General features: G+C 40.8%; 4 protein-coding genes across 8 annotated transcripts in view; 1 reads left to right on the top strand and 3 right to left on the bottom strand.

Moving 5' to 3' along the window:
• glis1b (GLIS family zinc finger 1b) overlaps window positions 1-1,788 on the top strand; it is a gene marked incomplete at its 5' end in the record, with an annotated part of 66,016 nt that extends 64,228 nt beyond the window's left edge. Inside the window, 3 exons of the mRNA XM_079157853.1 lie at window positions 484-614; window positions 1,387-1,542; window positions 1,633-1,788. Coding sequence (XP_079013979.1) covers window positions 484-614; window positions 1,387-1,542; window positions 1,633-1,766 — 421 coding nt within the window. The 3' untranslated portion in view covers window positions 1,767-1,788. The remainder of the gene's footprint in view (window positions 1-483; window positions 615-1,386; window positions 1,543-1,632) is intronic.
• A 309-nt stretch (window positions 1,789-2,097) lies between these two features.
• Window positions 2,098-9,520, bottom strand: LOC306694771 (very long chain fatty acid elongase 4-like). 3 transcript variants are annotated; one of them, XM_079157771.1, is made up of 8 exons: window positions 8,962-9,520; window positions 7,363-7,420; window positions 6,635-6,822; window positions 6,394-6,474; window positions 6,196-6,252; window positions 5,995-6,109; window positions 2,926-3,053; window positions 2,098-2,829 (listed from the first exon to the last, which is right to left on the bottom strand). In XM_079157771.1, exons 1-8 carry the CDS (start codon window positions 8,965-8,967, stop codon window positions 2,665-2,667), a joined length of 798 nt encoding a protein of 265 aa, XP_079013897.1. In that variant the 5' UTR covers window positions 8,968-9,520; the 3' UTR covers window positions 2,098-2,664. The 3 variants fall into 3 exon arrangements, with proteins under 3 accessions (XP_079013897.1, XP_079013899.1, XP_079013898.1); XM_079157773.1 differs by lacking the exon at window positions 8,962-9,520 and adding an exon at window positions 7,514-7,861 and having other exon boundaries at window positions 2,099-2,829; XM_079157772.1 differs by lacking the exon at window positions 8,962-9,520 and adding an exon at window positions 7,601-7,861 and having other exon boundaries at window positions 2,101-2,829.
• On the bottom strand, window positions 8,967-13,847 carry elovl8b (ELOVL fatty acid elongase 8b). The gene is made up of 8 exons (XM_079157774.1): window positions 13,706-13,847; window positions 12,967-13,154; window positions 12,715-12,795; window positions 12,519-12,575; window positions 12,318-12,432; window positions 11,238-11,365; window positions 10,963-11,136; window positions 8,967-9,104 (listed from the first exon to the last, which is right to left on the bottom strand). Exons 1-7 carry the CDS (start codon window positions 13,761-13,763, stop codon window positions 10,972-10,974), a joined length of 792 nt encoding a protein of 263 aa, XP_079013900.1. The 5' UTR covers window positions 13,764-13,847; the 3' UTR covers window positions 8,967-9,104; window positions 10,963-10,971.
• A 610-nt stretch (window positions 13,848-14,457) lies between these two features.
• Window positions 14,458-19,498, bottom strand: mutyh (mutY DNA glycosylase). Of its 3 annotated transcripts, none has more exons than XM_079157768.1 (14): window positions 19,423-19,498; window positions 18,373-18,412; window positions 18,211-18,284; window positions 18,064-18,105; window positions 17,899-17,970; window positions 17,627-17,740; window positions 17,435-17,532; window positions 16,635-16,779; window positions 16,389-16,476; window positions 16,131-16,313; window positions 15,643-15,788; window positions 15,406-15,555; window positions 14,990-15,040; window positions 14,458-14,884 (listed from the first exon to the last, which is right to left on the bottom strand). In XM_079157768.1, exons 3-14 carry the CDS (start codon window positions 18,265-18,267, stop codon window positions 14,747-14,749), a joined length of 1,284 nt encoding a protein of 427 aa, XP_079013894.1. In that variant the 5' UTR covers window positions 18,268-18,284; window positions 18,373-18,412; window positions 19,423-19,498; the 3' UTR covers window positions 14,458-14,746. The 3 variants fall into 3 exon arrangements, with proteins under 3 accessions (XP_079013894.1, XP_079013895.1, XP_079013896.1); XM_079157769.1 differs by having other exon boundaries at window positions 15,406-15,525; XM_079157770.1 differs by lacking the exons at window positions 14,458-14,884; window positions 14,990-15,040 and adding an exon at window positions 15,046-15,168.
• Between the last annotated feature and the right edge of the window lie 221 nt (window positions 19,499-19,719).

Below are 19,719 nucleotides of genomic sequence, written 5' to 3'. Positions count from 1 at the left end.
CCCCAATTGTTCTCTAAGCTGTTTGATTCCACGAAGTCACAAACATGTCATCGTAAAAACGTCTTTTTCTCAAAAGTCATAAATGTAAACACTGTTGTGCTTTCTTGTCTCTAGTCCACAAAGCCTGGGGTTACTGCAGTGGTGGGCAGTGTGTGTGAAGGGGGGGGGGGGGGGTTGGTTTCACTTGAATGCACACTCTGCTGTTTGTTGACTTAACATCATAATATGTGGTAGGAGGACGATTACGTGTGGGGAGCCCAAGTTTCCACACGCCTGGAATGTTTCTTCTCCTGTGTGTTTAGGATCACTAACTGCTCCATTGGGTTCTTCGGATCATGTGGTTAGCAGGCCGCCATGTAGATCCTGCTTTGATTGGGATGTCACAAAGCGTGAAGCATTCTATTGTGAAATGAGTGAGACTGTCTAGAAAGGCTCGAGAGGCTTCAATGTTAGTTTCGCCCACCCTTTCTGTGTCTCCTCCAGGGTGTCGGGTCCCCTCATGTCTCCAGGAATGAAGGCAACAGAGACACCACCTCCTCCTCTGGAGAAACAGCATGTCCACCCTCACCACAAGCCCTACTCTCACTATCACCACCATCAGTCTGCCAACGACGGTAAGGCTGAACGTAATCTGTTTTGGCTTGTTCATCGGCCTTTCAATTTATATCCTGAAGTTTTTCACGTTGCAGGTGATTCAGTAACATGTAGCCCGAGTACTACTCTTTTATGACTTCCTATGAGGGAATTTACATAAGACCACCCCTGTGCCCTTTTTCAAACACTTGCTGTACAAGCAGACCCACATGAAAGGTCTCAAAGAGAGGAAGTTGTCTCGTAGAGCAGCGATACTGCCCTGTGGCTCTGTCAGAGCATTTTTAGGACAGAGGGAGATTAGAGTCGTAGAGACAGAGTGGGGGGAAACCACATGCCGGAAGCCTTTTCCCTGAGCTGAATTAGCCAACAAAATGCTGGCTCATGTATACAGCTGTCTCTCAGCGCCCTAACATGGCAGGCTCAGCCGTCACTCCAGAGCCTTTTTCCTAATGCCTTAAACACTGTTTTCCCTATAAAGATCTACACATGGACGTCTCTCTAACCACACTGTGGTCAGGGAGTTGCGTAAAAGCGCTGCATTCCCATTATTGTGACTCCTGCGGTCCAAACTGAGACGATGGGGATAACTGTTACGTACTATGTGGCTGGTGCAGTTAACACAAAAACAGTTACAACATTGTCATGATATAAGGTCCCCGTTAGGTTTCATCCGGATGGAGCGGACGTGTACTGACTTTGTCACCAGTGTCTATAGGTGATTGTTTCCAGTCGATCCAGTCTGGTCGTATTTTTCTCATTTCTTTGTCTTTATCATCCTCCCTCATTTCCTAGAATACCAAGGCAGCTTTCAGAGCTGCTTCCATTTCGGAGACTCCTACAGGATGGAGCAGACGGTCGGTGGTGTCCACGTCCCAGGAGAATCCCACGCCTACACTTCTCATCAGCACAATGGATACCACATGTCAACTAGCAACACTGGCACTGCAGGTGAGGACATTTTTTACCTCGACTTCACCGATGGTGAATGATTTCATCAACATTTTTTAAACAAACTGCTCTTTATCGTGTCTGTTCCAGGCTTCAACCTGAGCCAGGAGCTTCAAGGCGGCGCCGGCTGCCAGTTCTCCAGCCCGGAGGAGAGCATTTTCTTCCAGGTGGGCAACTTCGACCGCAGCCTGAGCCACATGCCCTCCGTCTACACGGAGACATAGAGCATCACTGGAGCAGGACACGCTTCACCACACCTACTCTACGGTCCTCCATCCTCTCACACTTGGATTCCTTCTTCTCTACGATCTTATTCTGAGCTGTTTAGCTGTCAGACGGATGTGAAACCAGCAAGATGAACCAGATGCATGCTGCAATCTGATTAACTACTTGTCTTATTTATAAAAAGTAGTTCCCCCACGACTCTGTATAAATGAGGAAGTCTCGACGGTTGCATTCCCTTCTCTCATGTGAATCATTTTTACTCACTTTAAATGAAGCAATGAAATTACACGGAAGTCCATTTCTCTTATTAGTGAAGTCGTTCAAAGATCCATACTTTATTTCTTAAACTCAGAACTCATGTACACATGCAGGTTTTTCAACATTAATATATACATTTCAAACAGAACTCCTGAATGGAACTTAAACCCCTCCCTCTTTTCTATCTAATCTACATGTTTCAATCTATTTTAGACTGAAGTGTTGAAAAGAATATATCATTTTTGCAGTGTTGTTTTGGCGGTGGAATGTTTTTGTTGGTTTTTTTGAGGGGATTTATGTCTGGAGGAAGGCGTAAACACAGTAATTTCTGCAATAATGCAGAGAAAACAACCTACTTTATTGTTATATGTATAAAATGTACAGTTTGTTTACAGCAATCATTTGAATGTTTGTCATTTCTCAATTTAAGAAATAAATAATTGAATGATCATGTCTTTTTAAACCATGTATTTGACACTTGATATAAAATACAAAGAAAATGCAGAGAGAACTCACAACGTTCACATTAGTTGTACATGTCTGTCACTTAATGAGCACTGAGAGAACAAGATCCACTGTGGGCATGTTGTTCCCTCTAGTGGACATTATTGAGTACTGCACACACACACACACACACACTTATTTCTGCTTCTTCTTGTTGAGGTAGCTCTGATAATAGAAGTTACTGAAGAGGACGATGAGGCTTGAGCAGTAACCAAACACCGCCGCGTTCATCCAGTCGGGGAAGTCGCACTCTGTGAACAGGTTGTAGCCGGAGTGTAGAAGGAACAGAAAAAGCTGCACCTGGAAAGTTATTCAAGGAAAAGTTCAGATCAGTTTACTTGATATATTGTAAGAACAGTCACAGTTCTCCCGGTACAGAGCAGGAGCCCCACTCACCAGCTGCAGAGAGGTGAGGTATCTCTTCCACCACAGGTACTTCTGCATCTGAGGGCCGATGGCAGCCAGGCCGTAGTACGAATACATCACGAGGTGAATGAAGGTGTTGACCAGGCAGATGAAAAAAGCTGCAGGACGTGAACAGAGAATGTGTAAAAAAACACTCAGTGTGACAAGGTAACTTTATATGAAGGTCAGGTCTATAATGCATTTATAAGACTTCATAAAACTACTAAGAAGACATTCTAAACTATGGCTTATGTCATACTTTAGTATGTTAAAAATCATTAAAAGGTCAGAGTGGTATGTCATAAAAATAGTCAGTATGTCAAAAAGTAATTGTACAGTATATCAAAGCAATTATTAAAAAGTCACTAAACATCATCAATTTAGAGTATAGTATGTCATGAGAATGATTAAAAGTCATTAAAAGCCTGCATGTCATAGTATTACAAATATAGTATAGTTTGTCAAAAAAAAGTCATATTATAGTATGTCATACAAGTCAGTGTATAGCATGTAAAAAAAAAATCATTAAACCAAAATATTCTATGTCATAGAAAATACCACGGTATAGTACGTCATAGTAGTATGTCAATAACTACGTCATCAAAAAGTCATAGTATAGTATAGTATGTCATAAATGCCAAAAAGTTTAAAAAGTCAGAATAGTATGTAAAGAAAAGTACTATGCTATGACCATTTCATGACTTGTTTTTCTGACATGCAATACTTAATATAGTATGTCAGTAGTATGATAGTAGTATGACATGCAATACTAGTATAGTGTCAGTAGTATGATAGTAGTATGACATGCAATACTAGTATAGTGTCAGTAGTATGATAGTAGTATGACATGCAATACTAGTATAGTGTCAGTAGTATGATAGTAGTATGACATGCAATACTAGTATAGTGTCAGTAGTATGATAGTAGTATGACATGCAATACTAGTATAGTGTCAGTAGTATGATAGTAGTATGACATGCAATACTAGTATAGTGTCAGTAGTATGATAGTAGTATGACATGCAATACTAGTATAGTGTCAGTAGTATGATAGTAGTATGACATGCAATACTAGTATAGTGTCAGTAGTATGATAGTAGTATGACATGCAATACTAGTATAGTGTCAGTAGTATGATAGTAGTATGACATGCAATACTAGTATAGTGTCAGTAGTATGATAGTAGCATGACATGCAATACTAGTATAGTGTCAGTAGTATGATAGTAGTATGACATGCAATACTAGTATAGTGTCAGTAGTATGATAGTAGTATGACATGCAATACTAGTATAGTGTCAGTAGTATGATAGTAGTATGACATGCAATCTTTTTTTTTTTGGTTTGTTTTCTCTTTATAGTGTCAGTAGAATGATAGTAGTATGACATCCAATACTTCGTATAGTGTCAGTAGTATGATAGTAGTATGACATGCAATACTAGTATAGTGTCAGTAGTATGACATACAATACTTAGTATAGTGTCAGTAGTATGACATACAATACTTAGTATAGTGTGATAAAACGTAAAAAAAGTAATTGTATAGTATGTCATAAATGGTCATAGTACATCATAAAAAAAGTCACAATAGTGTTCTAGTATAGTAGGCAATAAAAAATGGCAAAGTATTTTACGTCAGAAAAGTCAGTAAATTGTCAAAAACTATTACAAAATTATTAAAAAGTAATTAGTCATAGTATTTTAAGTCATCGTAAAGTATGTTGTAAAAAAGTCATAGTATAGTATGTAAAAAAAATTCAATGATTAAAGATGTCGCAGTATTATTGTATGTCAAAACAATTTTTTTTAAAACTTCATAGTATTTATACGTCATAGAAAAGTGAAAGTATAGTATTTAATAAAAGAAATGCCATAGTATATAGTATGTCAAAAATCATAAAAAGCCCTAAAAAGTCATCGTGTAGAACATCATAAAGAACGTCATTAAAAAGATCATGAATGCTGAACCTATCATACTTTATGTATATACACAGACTAGATTAACCTCGATACAAGTCGACATGCATGATTGTAAACATGCGTTAAGAGTTTTCTTAAGCCTTATGAATGGATTATTGTCTTACGAGTGCGTTAATACACCATAAACAAGATTTTCATATTAAGTGTTACAAAGGGCAAGTACTGATAGTGAGTGACTTAGGTATGAACTAGTGCAAGTTTAAACCTGTGAGTCAGTAAACGCACCGGAGAATGACGCGAAAAGGAATTAAGAGTGCCAAGACTTTTTGTTAGTGAATAGTTTAGCGTTAGAACATTTAAGCCCCATCAGACGGAGTACTTAAGCTCTTGTTAGTTGCATTAATGAAACATCCAGATAGCATTCGGCCACAAAGACGAGAATTTGAATAAACGAGCTTAAAGACTGACAAAGAAAATTACTTTCTACTTGGAATTAAACGTTTTCTGATCAGTTTTGTTCTTTTTGTCGATTTTGGAGTCCGTTGTTTTGTTGCAGCAGTCTCTCTTGTTTGTTTTTTATTTAAATTAGCATGTGTGCTTTTTGATTATTTCATCAATCACACCATCATGCTTAAAAACCTCACATCTCACTCAGGTTTATGCTGAAGCGCATTTTTTTACAAGTCCAAGCTGTCGTCCTATAGCTGGTGTTCTGCTTTAGTTGTCTTTTATAGCCAATAAATATCACGATGTAAGTGCGTCTCTCAATAATTTCCAACTTTCCTAACCCGTCTGTGGCTCTGAATCCAAAGTCCACTTGTTCCCGAGTAACACATTAAAACTTTAGGGCTCTGTTGTTTTCAGCGACTATTTTAAGCTGTGGATTAATACACATTCAAAATAAACTACAGTAGCTAAGTATTGCAATAGTGTGGCTCTTTTATTTATATTTAATCGTTTTTTGGACAACTGTGGAATAAGATACAACTTGTTGATGGATCGATGGGTTTGGTCTTTTGATGGGAAACATTTAGATCTTCGTCATCACACTTCTCTTTGAAGCAATAACCTCCATTCACGAGGCCGTGATCCTGTCTTTTATACGTCGTTATAGCGCTTAAAGATTAGATTAGTTGACTTACACTGTCCGCCGGCCACATATTTGATTCCCGCCCACCAGTTGAACAGCAGGAAGCCGTGGTGGTAAATGTGAAGGTACGTCAGCTGGCTGTTCTTCTTCCTCAGGATGAAGAAGATCTGCTCGTTGAGAGGATATTGTTACAGTTTCAACTCTGCATACTTTGAATTTTACTGATACGGCAAATATTTGAACGAATACGCACCGTGTCAGCGAGCTCTATGACCTTCGAGAAGAAGAACCACCAGCAGGCTTTGGCCATCTGGAGGAAAGGAAACAATGTAGAAATGTGAGTTTTACATATTCACTCTGTCAGTAGGTTGATTTTAATGTTAATTACATTCCACTTGTAGCTTGTGAAAGACAAACGTTCTGCACAAACACATCAAAGACACCTGCTTACCCTCAATGCCAGCGGGCTGGTGCTGTAATCTACAGGCTGACAGAGGAAGCTGTAGTTCGAGAGCCAGGATGTGACCACGAACTGGTGAATATTCATACAATTACTTCATGAAAAAGAAAACACCACCAACATAATGACATACATCATAAAACAGAAATTCCTGAGAGGAAACAGAAGCTACCGAGCTCATGATTGATCTGCTTCCTTCATGAAAACAGAACAAACAGCAGCACAAACACACCTCATAGCACATATAGGCCGACAGGCCGACCATGGCGAAGTTGTAAACAATGAGAAAGACTTTGAGGTCAAAGGGTTCTCTGTGTTTCATCAGACGAGGGCCGGCCCAGACCACACAGAGGTACACCAGGAAGATGAGTCCCACGGAGACGGGGGAGTAGACCAGCAGCCATGGGTCCGTCCTCTTGTCTGCAACATTACAGAGCTTTGAGTCAGGGACTCTTCACAAATGAATTAAACATATTACAGGACACACCTAGAATTACAAGTTTCAAGAGCTGCCTTGTAGTGCCCACACTCTATTTCTTTGTACGACTCTGCACAGGAAATGTCAGGTTTTGTCTTGTTGCAGCTCAGCGGGGGTGATGTGTGTGTGAGTAGCATTGTGAATCCAAACCAAGTCACAATAAAACAATTATACATTTAAGAAAAAGAAAGGTAGGTTTTTTGTTTTTTTGTCTGAACAGTAAAAGCCACCCACCACCTCCACCACCTCCACCTCCTCCTCCTCCTGTTCCTCCCTCTCCTTCACCACTGTTACAAGATAATACCATTTTTTAAAAAGTGTCATGGTGGCTTCACATGTGACAAGCCACAAAGCAGTCATTGTTAAGACAATGCCGGGGAGCACATCTGCATCTCCAAACTCCCCCCCCCCCACACACACACACACACAGATAGTATTGTTCTTTAGACCGAACTGTATAGGAATAATAACTATTATCGTACCTCCGTTCTCCACTAAGATCTGGTGCACAGAGAGGACGCTTTGCCACGCAGAAGCCATCTGGAAACATGAAGGAAGTTAAAAATGACCGAAAGAAGAAGAAGAAGAAAAAACTGAAATCTGAAGCATTTTAAACATAAACAAACTACTCACTGTCGCAAACCTCGCAACCGTTGTTTTAGCGGTAAACGTCAGTGAACACTATATGTCAAAGATAAGTAGCCTATTAGCAAAATTCACCTTGCGGCGCGCGCTGCACCCAAATCCAGATTTTCCGTGCTTCGTTGAATGAATGAAGGGCGATCGGAGCGACCAGCCGCACCAGAAACAGATTGAGTTAATTAAACTTAGTAAACTGACAACTACGGCACGCGGGTCGCTACAATGGCAAGTTGTCTCCCATCTGAGTAACTTTGAAAGACAGTGGAGAAAAAGTACTGAGAACTGATTTGAATCACTTCCTGTTTGTCTTCACTACTGCGTTTTTCTTTTTTTTCTTTTTTTTCTCGTTTGACTGAATCAGTTGGCTGTTACATGTTTAGCACAGCAGGGGGCGCTGTTTCCCGCACAAACTAATGTGGCCGATTTTCAGTATTACATTACTTTTCATTTATTGCTTCTATTTTCTATTATTTCATGTAAGTAGTTATATCATCTATATATTTTGTATTAAATAAAATCACCCTCTTGTCCATGAATGAATGAGAGAGCGACAGACAGATTAACTACTGAATTATGAGTATTATTAAAGATGAAGCCACCCAGCAGTAAATAAAGTCATTGAAAGTAGCCCCACCAGAAGCAGCTGCAACAATAAATGGATGCATCAATAAATGTGATCCAGTAATGTAAAATATATCATTCTAAAAGGAGTCATTCTGCCGAATAAGTATTTTTACTTTTGGTACTGAAGTATATTTTATTCTTTACTTAAGTTCCATTTTCAATGCAGGACTTTTAATCGTAATGGTAACAAGTATGATTTGATTATGTGACAGGGTCAGTGGTGAAAGAGATATTCAGAACTTTTACTTCCACCACTGGCCCTATGACATACCAAGTTATTACAAAAAACAACTACATTAAATACTGGTTAGTCATTGTAATGTGGAAAATGTTATGTTCTTTTGATACAAAATTGTTTTGTTCACTTTCTACATAATAAACAAAGAAAACATCTCAATTATCTGGCATGAAACCTGGTGATTTTCTTGTATTTGGGCTTTATTATCCAAAGTTACACTCTCTGGACTTTTCGCCCACTAACATGACATTTTCACAGTGGTAATACTTATGACAATAATCTTACTGCTTGTACAACGTCTAGACTAGTCACAATGTAGTGATTAAACCATTATATACAATGAGGTCACTACAAATCAAACTACACCACTAATTCAACAAAAGTCCCTAAAGGCACATCAAAGCAATATACTTTGATAATAACATAACATAACACTAATATGAATGAACTATTCAAATAATTTGTTTGTATTTTGTACTTAATTACCAGCGATGGGACCAAGATACTACAATGACCTACGACAATATGGCACATGTACATGAGGAAACATCACGAAGGACTTTCAAACACACAATACCATCATAATTCCTGTTTAACGGACTTGAAGAATGCCCCGAGGGAGAGCTGTCTGCTGTCTGCTGTCACACAGTTTGGTTATTTTCTGAGGTCTGTTGTTTCTTGTTATTCTTTGTGCCGGTGTGGTTTCGGCCTTTTCCCACCCTAAGTGAGACAAGTAGAGACAAATGATGAAACGTGGAATCTGTTATTAATAAAGGCTTATAGAATAAGATGAAATCTATATACATATAGTCACAAAGCTTCACAATCTGCTGGAGAGTTCACACATCGATCTCATTCAATGAAGGCTACACACGAGCTGATGTGGACACACACTCGCTCACTTCTTTCCGAACAAACTCAACGACTACAACCGCCCATCTTCTTAAAATAAAACTTACTTTAAGAAGATAATGAACTTTAACTGCAGCTCCAAACTGCAGAGTGAAATAAGGGGAAGGTAGACGTCTGTTGTAAAAACGTGCTTTCTGTCCTCTCCTGGTGCTGCAGGTTGGCCTCCTGCTAACCTCAGTTTCACATCATGTGCACATGCAGGTTCTTCGGTGTTAATATTTAAACTTCAAACACTATAAAACTCCTGATGGGAAATTAAATGTCCTCACCTTCCTCTTCACGATTTTTTTTCTCTATTATCTCAAACTTTCAATCCATTTCAGACCGAAGTCTAGAAAACAATACATAATTGTGCCGGTTGTTTTAGCAAGTGGGAAGTAAGTATGTTTGCATTTCCTTGTTTTTTGCATTTTAAATGAACCTCTTGAGGAGGGTTTGAGTAATGCAATAACTGTTACACCACTGACCGTTGCTCTTTCAAACTGTAAGGGCGCCACGATGTTTCCGCGATCAGTCAGCTGATCTACTTCCTCAATACGCAGTTATTGCTCTACACAGCAGAGCTTGACCCAAAAAGCCTCATTTGAGAAATTGACAACGAGCTCTTAAACAACGCCATTGGTGTGGGGGTTTTTTTCTGTATACATTTATATTTTCCAGTATAGTACATGTGTTTCTAACGTGGTTTCCTATCCTATATTTGCAGGGTGTTGACACAGTTTGATGCATGTGTTATAGCTTCACGTGTAGTGAGTGTGTAGTCAAGCAACAGAGAGAGAGAGAGAGAGAGAGTGAAGGTGGATGCACTGAGACAGGGGCGGATCTATAGAAATGTTCACGTGGGTGGCAAGAGGCTGGCATGGAGACGTTAGGGTGTGGCAGCTGCCACCCTATGCCACCTTGGTAGATTCACCCCCTGCAGACTGTAAGAGTGTTTATCGGAGCAGAGGGGACATCCGCTGTAAATAATCTGGTAGTAAACGTATCGGCCAGGGTCTGGAAGCTGGAGCAGGTAAGTTATCTTGCTATGTTTTTCGTGAGACAAACATCTGAGGCGGAGGACGGCATGTTCATAACTGTCATCTGGTCCGTCTGACAAAGTACGTCAAAAAAGGCCCGTCCACTGTCGATGGCGACTGAAATATAACAGTAACACTAGATTAGTAATCCAGAACTAATTGTTAAAAATATCATGATTATATTGTTGAATTTATTCATATAAAGCCCTGGGCAATTATTTGACTTAAACCTAGCGTCACTACATTTTAAGAACAAATATTACTGGAGTCACTACAGAAAACTGCAGACGACCATTCATTACTCAGGAATTCACATAATAGACGCCTTCGCTGGAACAATTATGCCACAATTTCACACTTACACGGTCTAGACACATACTAGGTTTCAAACTAGTCTTGTTGACATAATATGCAAGAAACGCAGAGTATTCACATTACACACATTAGTTGCAATTATGAAATGTTTAAGTTTGACTTTAAAGCTGTATTATGTCCCTTAATGAGCACCAAGAGAAAAAAAGTACAGACTGTGGACATGTTTTTCCCCCTAGTGGACACTAGTGAGTACTGCAGACACAGCAGACACAACGCTTCATTCAGTCAGCTCCTCTCATAAAGCCTCATTGTGTTCGTGTGCGACGCCTCACCACTGCATCTTATTTCTGCTTCTTCTTGTTGAGGTAGCTCTGATAATAGAAGTTGCTGAAGAGGACGATGAGGGTGACGCAGTAACTAAACACCACCGTGTTCATGGAGTCGGGGTAGTCGCACTCTGTGAACAGGTTGTAGCCGGTGTGAAAGAGGAACAGCAGGAACTGCAGCTGGAGAGGCATTCAGGGAAAAGATTAGATCAGTTGACTTCACAAACATATTGTAAGAACAGTCACAGTTCTTCCTGATACAGAGCAGGAGCCCCACTCACCAGCTGCAGAGAGGTGAGGTATCTCTTCCACCACAGGTACTTCTGCATGTGAGGGCCGATGGCAGCCAGGCCGTAGTACGAATACATCACAATGTGAACGAAGGTGTTGACCAGGCCGATGAAAAACGCTGCAGGACGTAAACAGAGAATTGTAAAAACAGAGCGGCATTGAGAAATGGGCTTTTTCAATGATTTGTGAAAGTCAGTAAAACGCTTCAAACATGAAGAGAAATGATAATTCAAGTCCTGATAGTGAAAGATTAAATATAATAAGTGGTAAACGAGGCAGCGGATAAACAGTACAATGTTATTTTTACAGTTTAGCTTTAGAGCATTTCAGTCACATTAAAGAGTGTAATTAAGCTCATTTTATTTGTGTTCATGAACACAACATCTAAGCAGTGGACCAGATAGCATTTGATCACTAAGACGATGGAGAATTAATAAACGTACTGAATGGCAGAGAAGTTACTTTGATCAGCTCCTTAGTTTTGTTCTTTTTTTGCCCATTTTTACAACCAAAATAAGTTTGAGTCAGCTGTTTTGTTGCAGGAGTCACTTTTTTTCAGTTTTTATTCCAATTAGCACGTGTGCTTTGGTTTAAAGTTCATCATACAATCGTGCAAAAAACACTCGTCTCTCACTCGAGCTGTTTCTAATCCCTCACCCGATCCCTTAAGTAACATTTGCTAAAAACTAAAGTGCCTTTCCGTTTTTAATATATTACATAGCCTTATTCATTTTTCTTCAGTGAAACTATGTATTGGTGATCTGTTTTTAAAAAATGACGTCTTCAGTTAGAATGAATGCTCTTTGGATTAAGTGCGACAGAACATTTACCGCAGCAGTCTATGAAATAAACTACAATATCTATGTAGGAACATACACATACATAAAACAGTGGAAGTCAATGGACCAGAAAAATAAGATATAAAACAGACAAAACATTCTCTAATTTTGGTCTTTTCGTGGGGTTTGTGGACAATAAGAAACATACTGAACATCACCAGACTTCTCCTTTCTGCAACAATATCCTGCCACAAGCTCATGATATCATCATGACTGGATTAGTTGACTTACACTGTCCACCGGCAACGTATTTGACTCCCGCCCACCAGTTGAAGATCATGGTGCCGTGGTGGTAAATGTGAAGGAAAGTCAGCTGGCTGTTCTTCTTCCTCAGGATGAAGAAGATCTGGGCATAGATAGGAGAAGAGGAAGCTGCTACAGTTTCAACTCTGCATACTTTGAATTTCACCGAATATTTGAACGAATACGCACCGTGTCAGCGAGCTCTATGACCTTCGAGAAGAAGAACCACCAGCAGACTTTGGCCATCTGGAGGAAAGGAAACAATGTAGAAATGCGAGTTTTACATATTCACTCTGAGTAGGTTGATTTTAATGTTAATTATGTTCCACTTGTAGCTTGTGAAAGACAAACGTTCTGCACAAACACATTAAAGACACCTGCTTACCCTCAATGCCAGCGGGCTGGTGCTGTAATCTACAGGCTGACAGAGGAAGCTGTAGTTCGAGAGCCAGGATGTGACCACGAACTGGTGAATATTCATACAATTACTTCATGAAAAAGAAAACACCACCAACATAACCGTTTACATCATAAAACAGAAATTCCTGAGAGGAAACAGCAGCAGAGGAATCATCACTGCGCTCATGATTGATCTGCTTCCTTCATGAAAACAGAACAAACAGCAGCACAAACGCACCTCATAGCACATATAGGCCGACAGGCCGACCATGGCGAAGTTGTAAACAATGAGAAAGACTTTGAGGTCAAAGGGTTCTCTGTGTTTCATCAGACGAGGGCCGGCCCAGACCACACAGAGGTACACCAGGAAGATGAGTCCCACTGGGACGGGGGAGTAGACCAGCAGCCATGGGTCCGTCCTCTTGTCTGCAACATTACAGAGCTTTGAGTCAGGGACTCTTCACAAATGAATTAAACATATTACAGGACACACCTCTGGCTAGAATTATTAATGATAAGAGCTGCCTGGGTGTCCCAAAACTTTCAGCACTGATTTACAACACTTGTTGTTTCGCTTAGTCTGCACAGGAATTGCAAAGTATTTTTGTAGTTTGTTTTGTTCCGGTTTAGCTCAGGTGACCTATGTGTACAGTTTTGCGAATGTAAGAAGGAAAAAAACGTTTTACGGTTTGAGAGGAAAAAAGCAGGTTTTGCAGGACAATGAAAGAGTCCTCCCCTATCATTTAAAAAGTGGCATGGTGACTTATCACGTCACCAGCCACAAAGCAGTCATTGTGAAGACAAGCTGGGCATCACATCTCTAGCTCCCACACACACACACACACACACACACAAACACACACAAACAGGCTTGTTCTTTATATTGGGAATCTCTTCTATACATTAAATAAATGATTCAAGTTCACTGCAAACTAAAGCGAAATTAACTGTTTATTTAGGAAACATCATCATCCTACCTCCATTGTCCACTATCCTCTGGTGCACAGAGAGGACGCTTTGCCACGCAGAGTCCATCTTGAAACGTTAAGAAAGTTAATAATCGAAAGAAGAAAAACACTGAAGTCTGTAGTATTCAACATCAACAATCTACTCAGTGATGCACACCTTGCAAACGGTGTTTCAACGGTAAACTTCAGTGACCACGCTGGAGAACCTTTGGACACTTACGTAATCTGGAAAATAAGTATTAGCAAAGTTCAACTTTCAGAACGTGCTGCAGGCAAATCCGGACCATCTGCAAAGAATGAATGAGGTCAGACTGGAGCAACCAGCTGCACCAGAAACTCTGCTGGTGATGCACGAAACCCAAGTAGACAAAACTAATTCACTGCACAAAAGGTATTGCGGTGTTATGTCCCGTCTAACTGTCAAAAGACAGTTGAGTAACTACCGACCAGATAAGAATCGCTACCTATTTCGTCGTCGCCATTGGCATTCATGTTTTTTTGTGATAGGATCAGTTGGTTGTTACATGCTCAGAACGGCAGAGGGCGCTGTTTCCCGCCATCGTACCATAATAACAACATAATCCATCTTGATTGGAGGATGAACAGCAGTTTACACGTGAAACCTGGTGTTTGTCTTATTGTGTCTGGGCTTTATTATCCAAAGTTACATTCTCTACACGTTTTGTCCAATAACATTCAATTCTTGCTGCGGAAATAAAAACATTTCTTTTTATTAAACAAGTATCTTACAAACTGCTTGTAAAAGATGTAGTCATAATATAGTGATAAAAACATCAACAATGAGGTCACTAGAAATCTAATTAGACAGCTGATTCACTCAAAGTCCTTACAGGAACGTCGGAGGAGCATATACATATACATATTAAAAAAAACAGATGTTAAAATAAATTGGTGGCATTTTGTATCTAATTACCCGTGGTGGGGCCATGATAGCACAACAATTCCTCATTGTGGCAACATAGGGCTGATATTTTGACAATGAGGCACATTGAGGAAACATCATGAAGGACTTTCAAACACACAATACCATCAAGATTCCTGTTTAACGGAGTTGAAGAAGGCGCTGAGGGAGAGCTGTCTGCTGCTCGCTGCACTCAGTTTGGGTTTTTTTGAGGTCTGTTGATTCTTGTTATTCTTTGTGCCGGTGTGCTTCTGCCTTTTCCCACCCTAAGAGAGACAACGGATAAAAGGTGGAATCTGCTATTAATATAGGATTATAGAATAAGATACATATGCACACACACACAAACAAACAAACAGAGGTTCACTTACCGTGGAGGTTTGCTCCTTTTGACTGTCCACAGAGTCACAAAGCTTCACGATCTGCAGGAGAATCAACACATCGATCTCATTCATTCAGGCTACACATGAGCAGATGTGGACGCTCACTCACTGCTGCTGCTGTCACGACTTTCTGAATCAAACTCAACTGTCCTTCACATTCTCTGAAACTCAGAGTAAAAAGGGAAGAAAGTAGCACTTTTAAAACCGTTAAAAGGAGAAACTTGAACTTAAAAGGCACTGAAATCCTGTGATGTGACACGAGGGAGCTATACAAGTGTCTCTACACACCACAAATACATTAAGTCAAGTTCATTGCTTTCGGTGGACTCTCGGTGCTGCAGGTACTGCTAACCTCAGGTACCCAGCAGGGCTTCACACACCCGCTGTGTAAACAACAGAAATACCTTTTTCACTCCTGTGGACACGGCGGCTTTCTGAAGAGCGGAGCCGGTGAGCCACTGAGCGTTTTCAGTCGGTGTTTGTGCGTCGGCGTCCTTCAAGCGCACACTGTGAACCACGTACGTCTGGTGGATGTGGGAAAAGATGTGAACCACCTGCAGACACACAATCCATCAGTGCAGAAAGAGGCTATTCGCATATTAAAGTGTGCATGATAGATAGGCGGTGGACGTCAAGCTTACCTCCCCCACATACTGGAAGAGGCTTTCTGTCAGATGGGTTCCCAGTAACCCGCTGATCTGAGCACACAGAGCCCTCTTCTCTTTCATCTCGGAGCTCTTCTCCCCCTGCAGAAGACTCGGAAACTCCCACAAGCCTGCCAGCAAACCTGACAGTACACAGGCTGTTTAATAAAAAGGACACAATCTCATTTCACCACTTTGTATACTGCTGGGTAGCTTGTGAATGTCCCCCCCTGGGGATCAATAAAGTCTTATCTTAACCTATAATAATACATCAGAATGTATTTGTTGATCACACTGTATTTGGATTATCAATCTGAACTATGGTTTGCTGCTCACATCCACCAATTTCTCAGCGATTCAAATAGTAAAATTAAAACAAAACAGCAATTCAATCCGATGATCGGGCTAGAGACGACTTCATTCTGCAGCCAAATGTCGACGAACAGATTCCCCCGCCAGTGGTGGGACACGCTGCGGGCGCAGACCTTTGTTTGGCCTCTGTGTGAGCAGGTACTCGTCCTCTCCGTCCTCTCCAGGTCTGACCACCACACAGGTCAGAGTTCGCTCCACGCGAGGCGGCTTCTTTGCCGGCTTTCTGGGGAAGTTCTGAACACCCAAGTCGTCGTCCCAGGGCTCCGAGGGACACAGCGGACATGTGTCGCTGTTCACTGAGGGAGAAGAGAAAGTACTTTGATATAACATCGTGAGCTCCGAGGGGAGAGAAGAGAGCTCAGGATACTTACTACAGTCTTCTATGTCGGGCAGGGTGGACGGCTTCCTGTCCAGCTTCCCCAAGAGCTTCCAGGAGTTTTTCTCTTGTTTAACACGAACCTGCACATTCACACACTGTATCAACATCATGTGGACAAATCACAAACTTTTCACTCTGATTCAAAGCATTAATAATCTATTTGAGCACTTCTGCATTTCCGATGCAAAGCATAAGCATTTACTTACTAGCATTAGTTTAGCACATGGGATCCTTTTACCTTGCGAAAGGAGTGGCAGTGCGAGTGTACGGGACACTGGCTGCACAGTGGTGCTTTGGGGGTACAGACTCGTGCTCCCAGCTCCATCATGGCTTGGTTGAAGTCCCCGGGTCTCTCAGGGTCCACCAGTGTATTGGCTTGACTCCTGAAAGAGAGGAAGGAGACAAAATAAAACATTAAAAAGCTGGAATCACAGCATATATATATTTAGCAATTCATCCCTCCTGATTGAATGAAGACTTTGTTGTTGAAACTTCAAAATCACTTTAATACAATTTACAAATACTGACTTGGGTTTTAAATATGGGTTTTTTTTCCTGCGCATTGATCACATAAAAAGCTGACATTAATTTTCAAAGATCATAATTTAACTCGTCTCAAATCCAGTTTTCTGTTTTATATTTTTGAGGAATAATCATCAGTTTTTGGAACAGGATTTTGTTTTTGTTTTTTTACATCTAAATATCTTCAAGCTAATAAAATCTTTGAACTGTTGCCTGGAATCATCGGAGACAACACACACATGAATCATTCCGTGTAGACTAAACAAAGCTGTCCTTACCAGACAGACTTTGAACAGGACACCACTGATCACAGTCTGTTTATAAAAGCCAAGGAAAACTGTAAGCAGAGTTCATAATTCACCAGTGCAGAGGTGTGTTTGAGTGTCGGGACAGACATGGATGTTTGATGTAGAGCTAAAAAAAAACAAGAAAAATCAACAACATCACAGTAACATTCATAGAGGTTAACGTGGGAGCTGAGATCAAAATCCCTGATGATAAGAAGTTGGATCTCACCAAAGAGCCTCTGTTACTGCAGGACTTGTGCTGTCAGCTCCGATGGCCCTCAGGCGACACAGCACCCGAATCACATTGCCATCCACCGCTCCAGTAACCTACGCAACAAGAGATCTTTTCAGTCACAAACGAGGCAGCAAAGCTATCAAGTGTGGCCGAAGAGGTTTTTGCCTCTGGTCCGTAGAAACACACCTGACCAAGAGCAATGGAGCCCACAGCTGCGGCTGTGTAGCGTCCCACTCCAGGCAGCTGTTTCAGCAGGCTGTCCACTGTGCGAGGCATCTGTCCCTGAAGCTCCGACACCACCTACAACACACAAGTGAGACAATCGACTAACCTGCTCCCATATTTCACAATGTTGGTCAACGGACTACATAAGCGTTCTTGAGATGAAGCCACACCAAGTCATTATTAAAACACAATTCAAAGTCGGCCAGAGCAGATTTACTGAATACAACACAAACCTTTTGAGCCCCTTCATGCAGTCTTTTCCCTCTGGAGTAGTAGCCAAGACCCGCCCACATCTGGTTCACTTCCTACACATGAATGAAATCAATAAATTAGGTTTGAAATCAATACTATTTTTTAAAATCACCATCATCTTCAGGGACCGCTCCTTTAGTCATCACCTCCAGCGTCGCGGCAGCAAGATCCTGCAGCGTGGGCCACCGCTGGGACACAAGGGAAGAGAGAGGTTTAAATGACACAAAATGAAAGAAATGTAAAGTTAATGTATCACGAGGACTCCAGTCAGTGTCATGAACAAACACACGTACCTTCATCCATTTGTTGTAATAGGCTATTACTGTGGCAACTTGGGTCTGCTGCAGCATGATTTCTGAAACCCAGACTAAAGAAAAAAAGAGAGAAAACTGTCTTATAAGGAATGTTGTCAGCTGTTGAATATGTGTCATTTTGACAAGAAACCATCTTCTTACCTGCATATGTCCTGATGTTGAGGTCTGGCTCTGTCACAGCCTGTAAAAGAAGCACAAGGAGCCAGACAGTTACAGAACTCAGCGTTGTTTTGCACATCCCCCTAGTTTGAGAAAACAGACTGAAATACAGGAATACCAGCACGGGAGCAAAGCAATACACTGCTGTGGACGGGGGGGCAGCAGCTAAATGTATTTTAGCCACCCAAAAGAAAGGCCCGCCTAAAAGAATCATTTCAGTTTAAGTTTTTTTTACCCTTTACGTCGCCGTCAGACGACAGCACTATGCTCACTTTATAGCCACAAGACTCCTTCGACAAAAACAGTCATTTTAATTCGCAGAACACCGAAGTTGCTGGTCTTCCGTTGCCTCAATCGGTTAGTTTGTTTGTGTTGATGTGAAGGATTAGTTCAGAGTCACACAATAACAGAAACAAAATAACCGATTGAGGCAGCAGTCTGGTTGCTTTGAAGAGAGCATAGATGGATATAAGGTGGCTGGAATACAATTTGCTGCTGCCACTCGTCCACAGCAGTACATTGCTTTGCTCCTGGGCTGGTACTCCTGTCTGTGTGCCGACCGTCTACAGTAGTTAATACACTGACTATACATAAGTACCTCATACAACCCCACTTCAAAAATCTGAACTATCCCTTTAATAGGACATCATATTATATTTCAACTGAAACAGTCAAATACTGTCAGATGTCATCTTTAAGAACATATATATTAGTTTAATTTACTGTGACTATGTAATCCCTGTTTGTTGTTTTACTTTTAGGATTTGTATAGTGATGAGATTAAAAAACAACTAATGAAACCATGAAATTAGGTGTGATGGAAACCTCAGCGATAAATCATCATTGTCAAATAAAAGAGTGGGTTTCATGTACGCTGTAGTAACCACATCTCTGAAGCAAACTCTCTACAACACCTCCTGTACTTTCATACTGATACATCATTAAAATCGGTCTCTAACAACCGAATACGGGTATTAAAAAAAGACAAACTTTCTTGTCAAAACCGGTGGAAGAAATGTTTCTCTTCTTTACCAGAGTCCTCCATGGCAGCTCCCTCTTCTCCTTGTCGTACCAGCTGAGGAGCTGAGAGCGCAGCAGCAGCACATCAGCAGGAGCATGGAAGGTGTGGTATGTGGGCGACGGTGAGGAGGCACTTGTGGTTTCTTCTGGAGATCCAAAAACATCATTCTCAATCAAACTAAACGTACTTTTTATAAGGCAAATTCCACTGATGTTAAAGCAATAGAACAACATGAGAACATCAAAAGATTAGGTGATTATGACACCATTTGACATGTCATTTTTCACAACTGCTTAATAAGTCAGAGA

The sequence above is a fragment of the Pholis gunnellus genome, assembly GCF_910591455.1.
Source record: "Pholis gunnellus genome assembly, chromosome: 4".
Taxonomy (NCBI): domain Eukaryota; kingdom Metazoa; phylum Chordata; class Actinopteri; order Perciformes; family Pholidae; genus Pholis; species Pholis gunnellus.
This window is presented reverse-complemented; position numbering and strand designations above follow the sequence as displayed.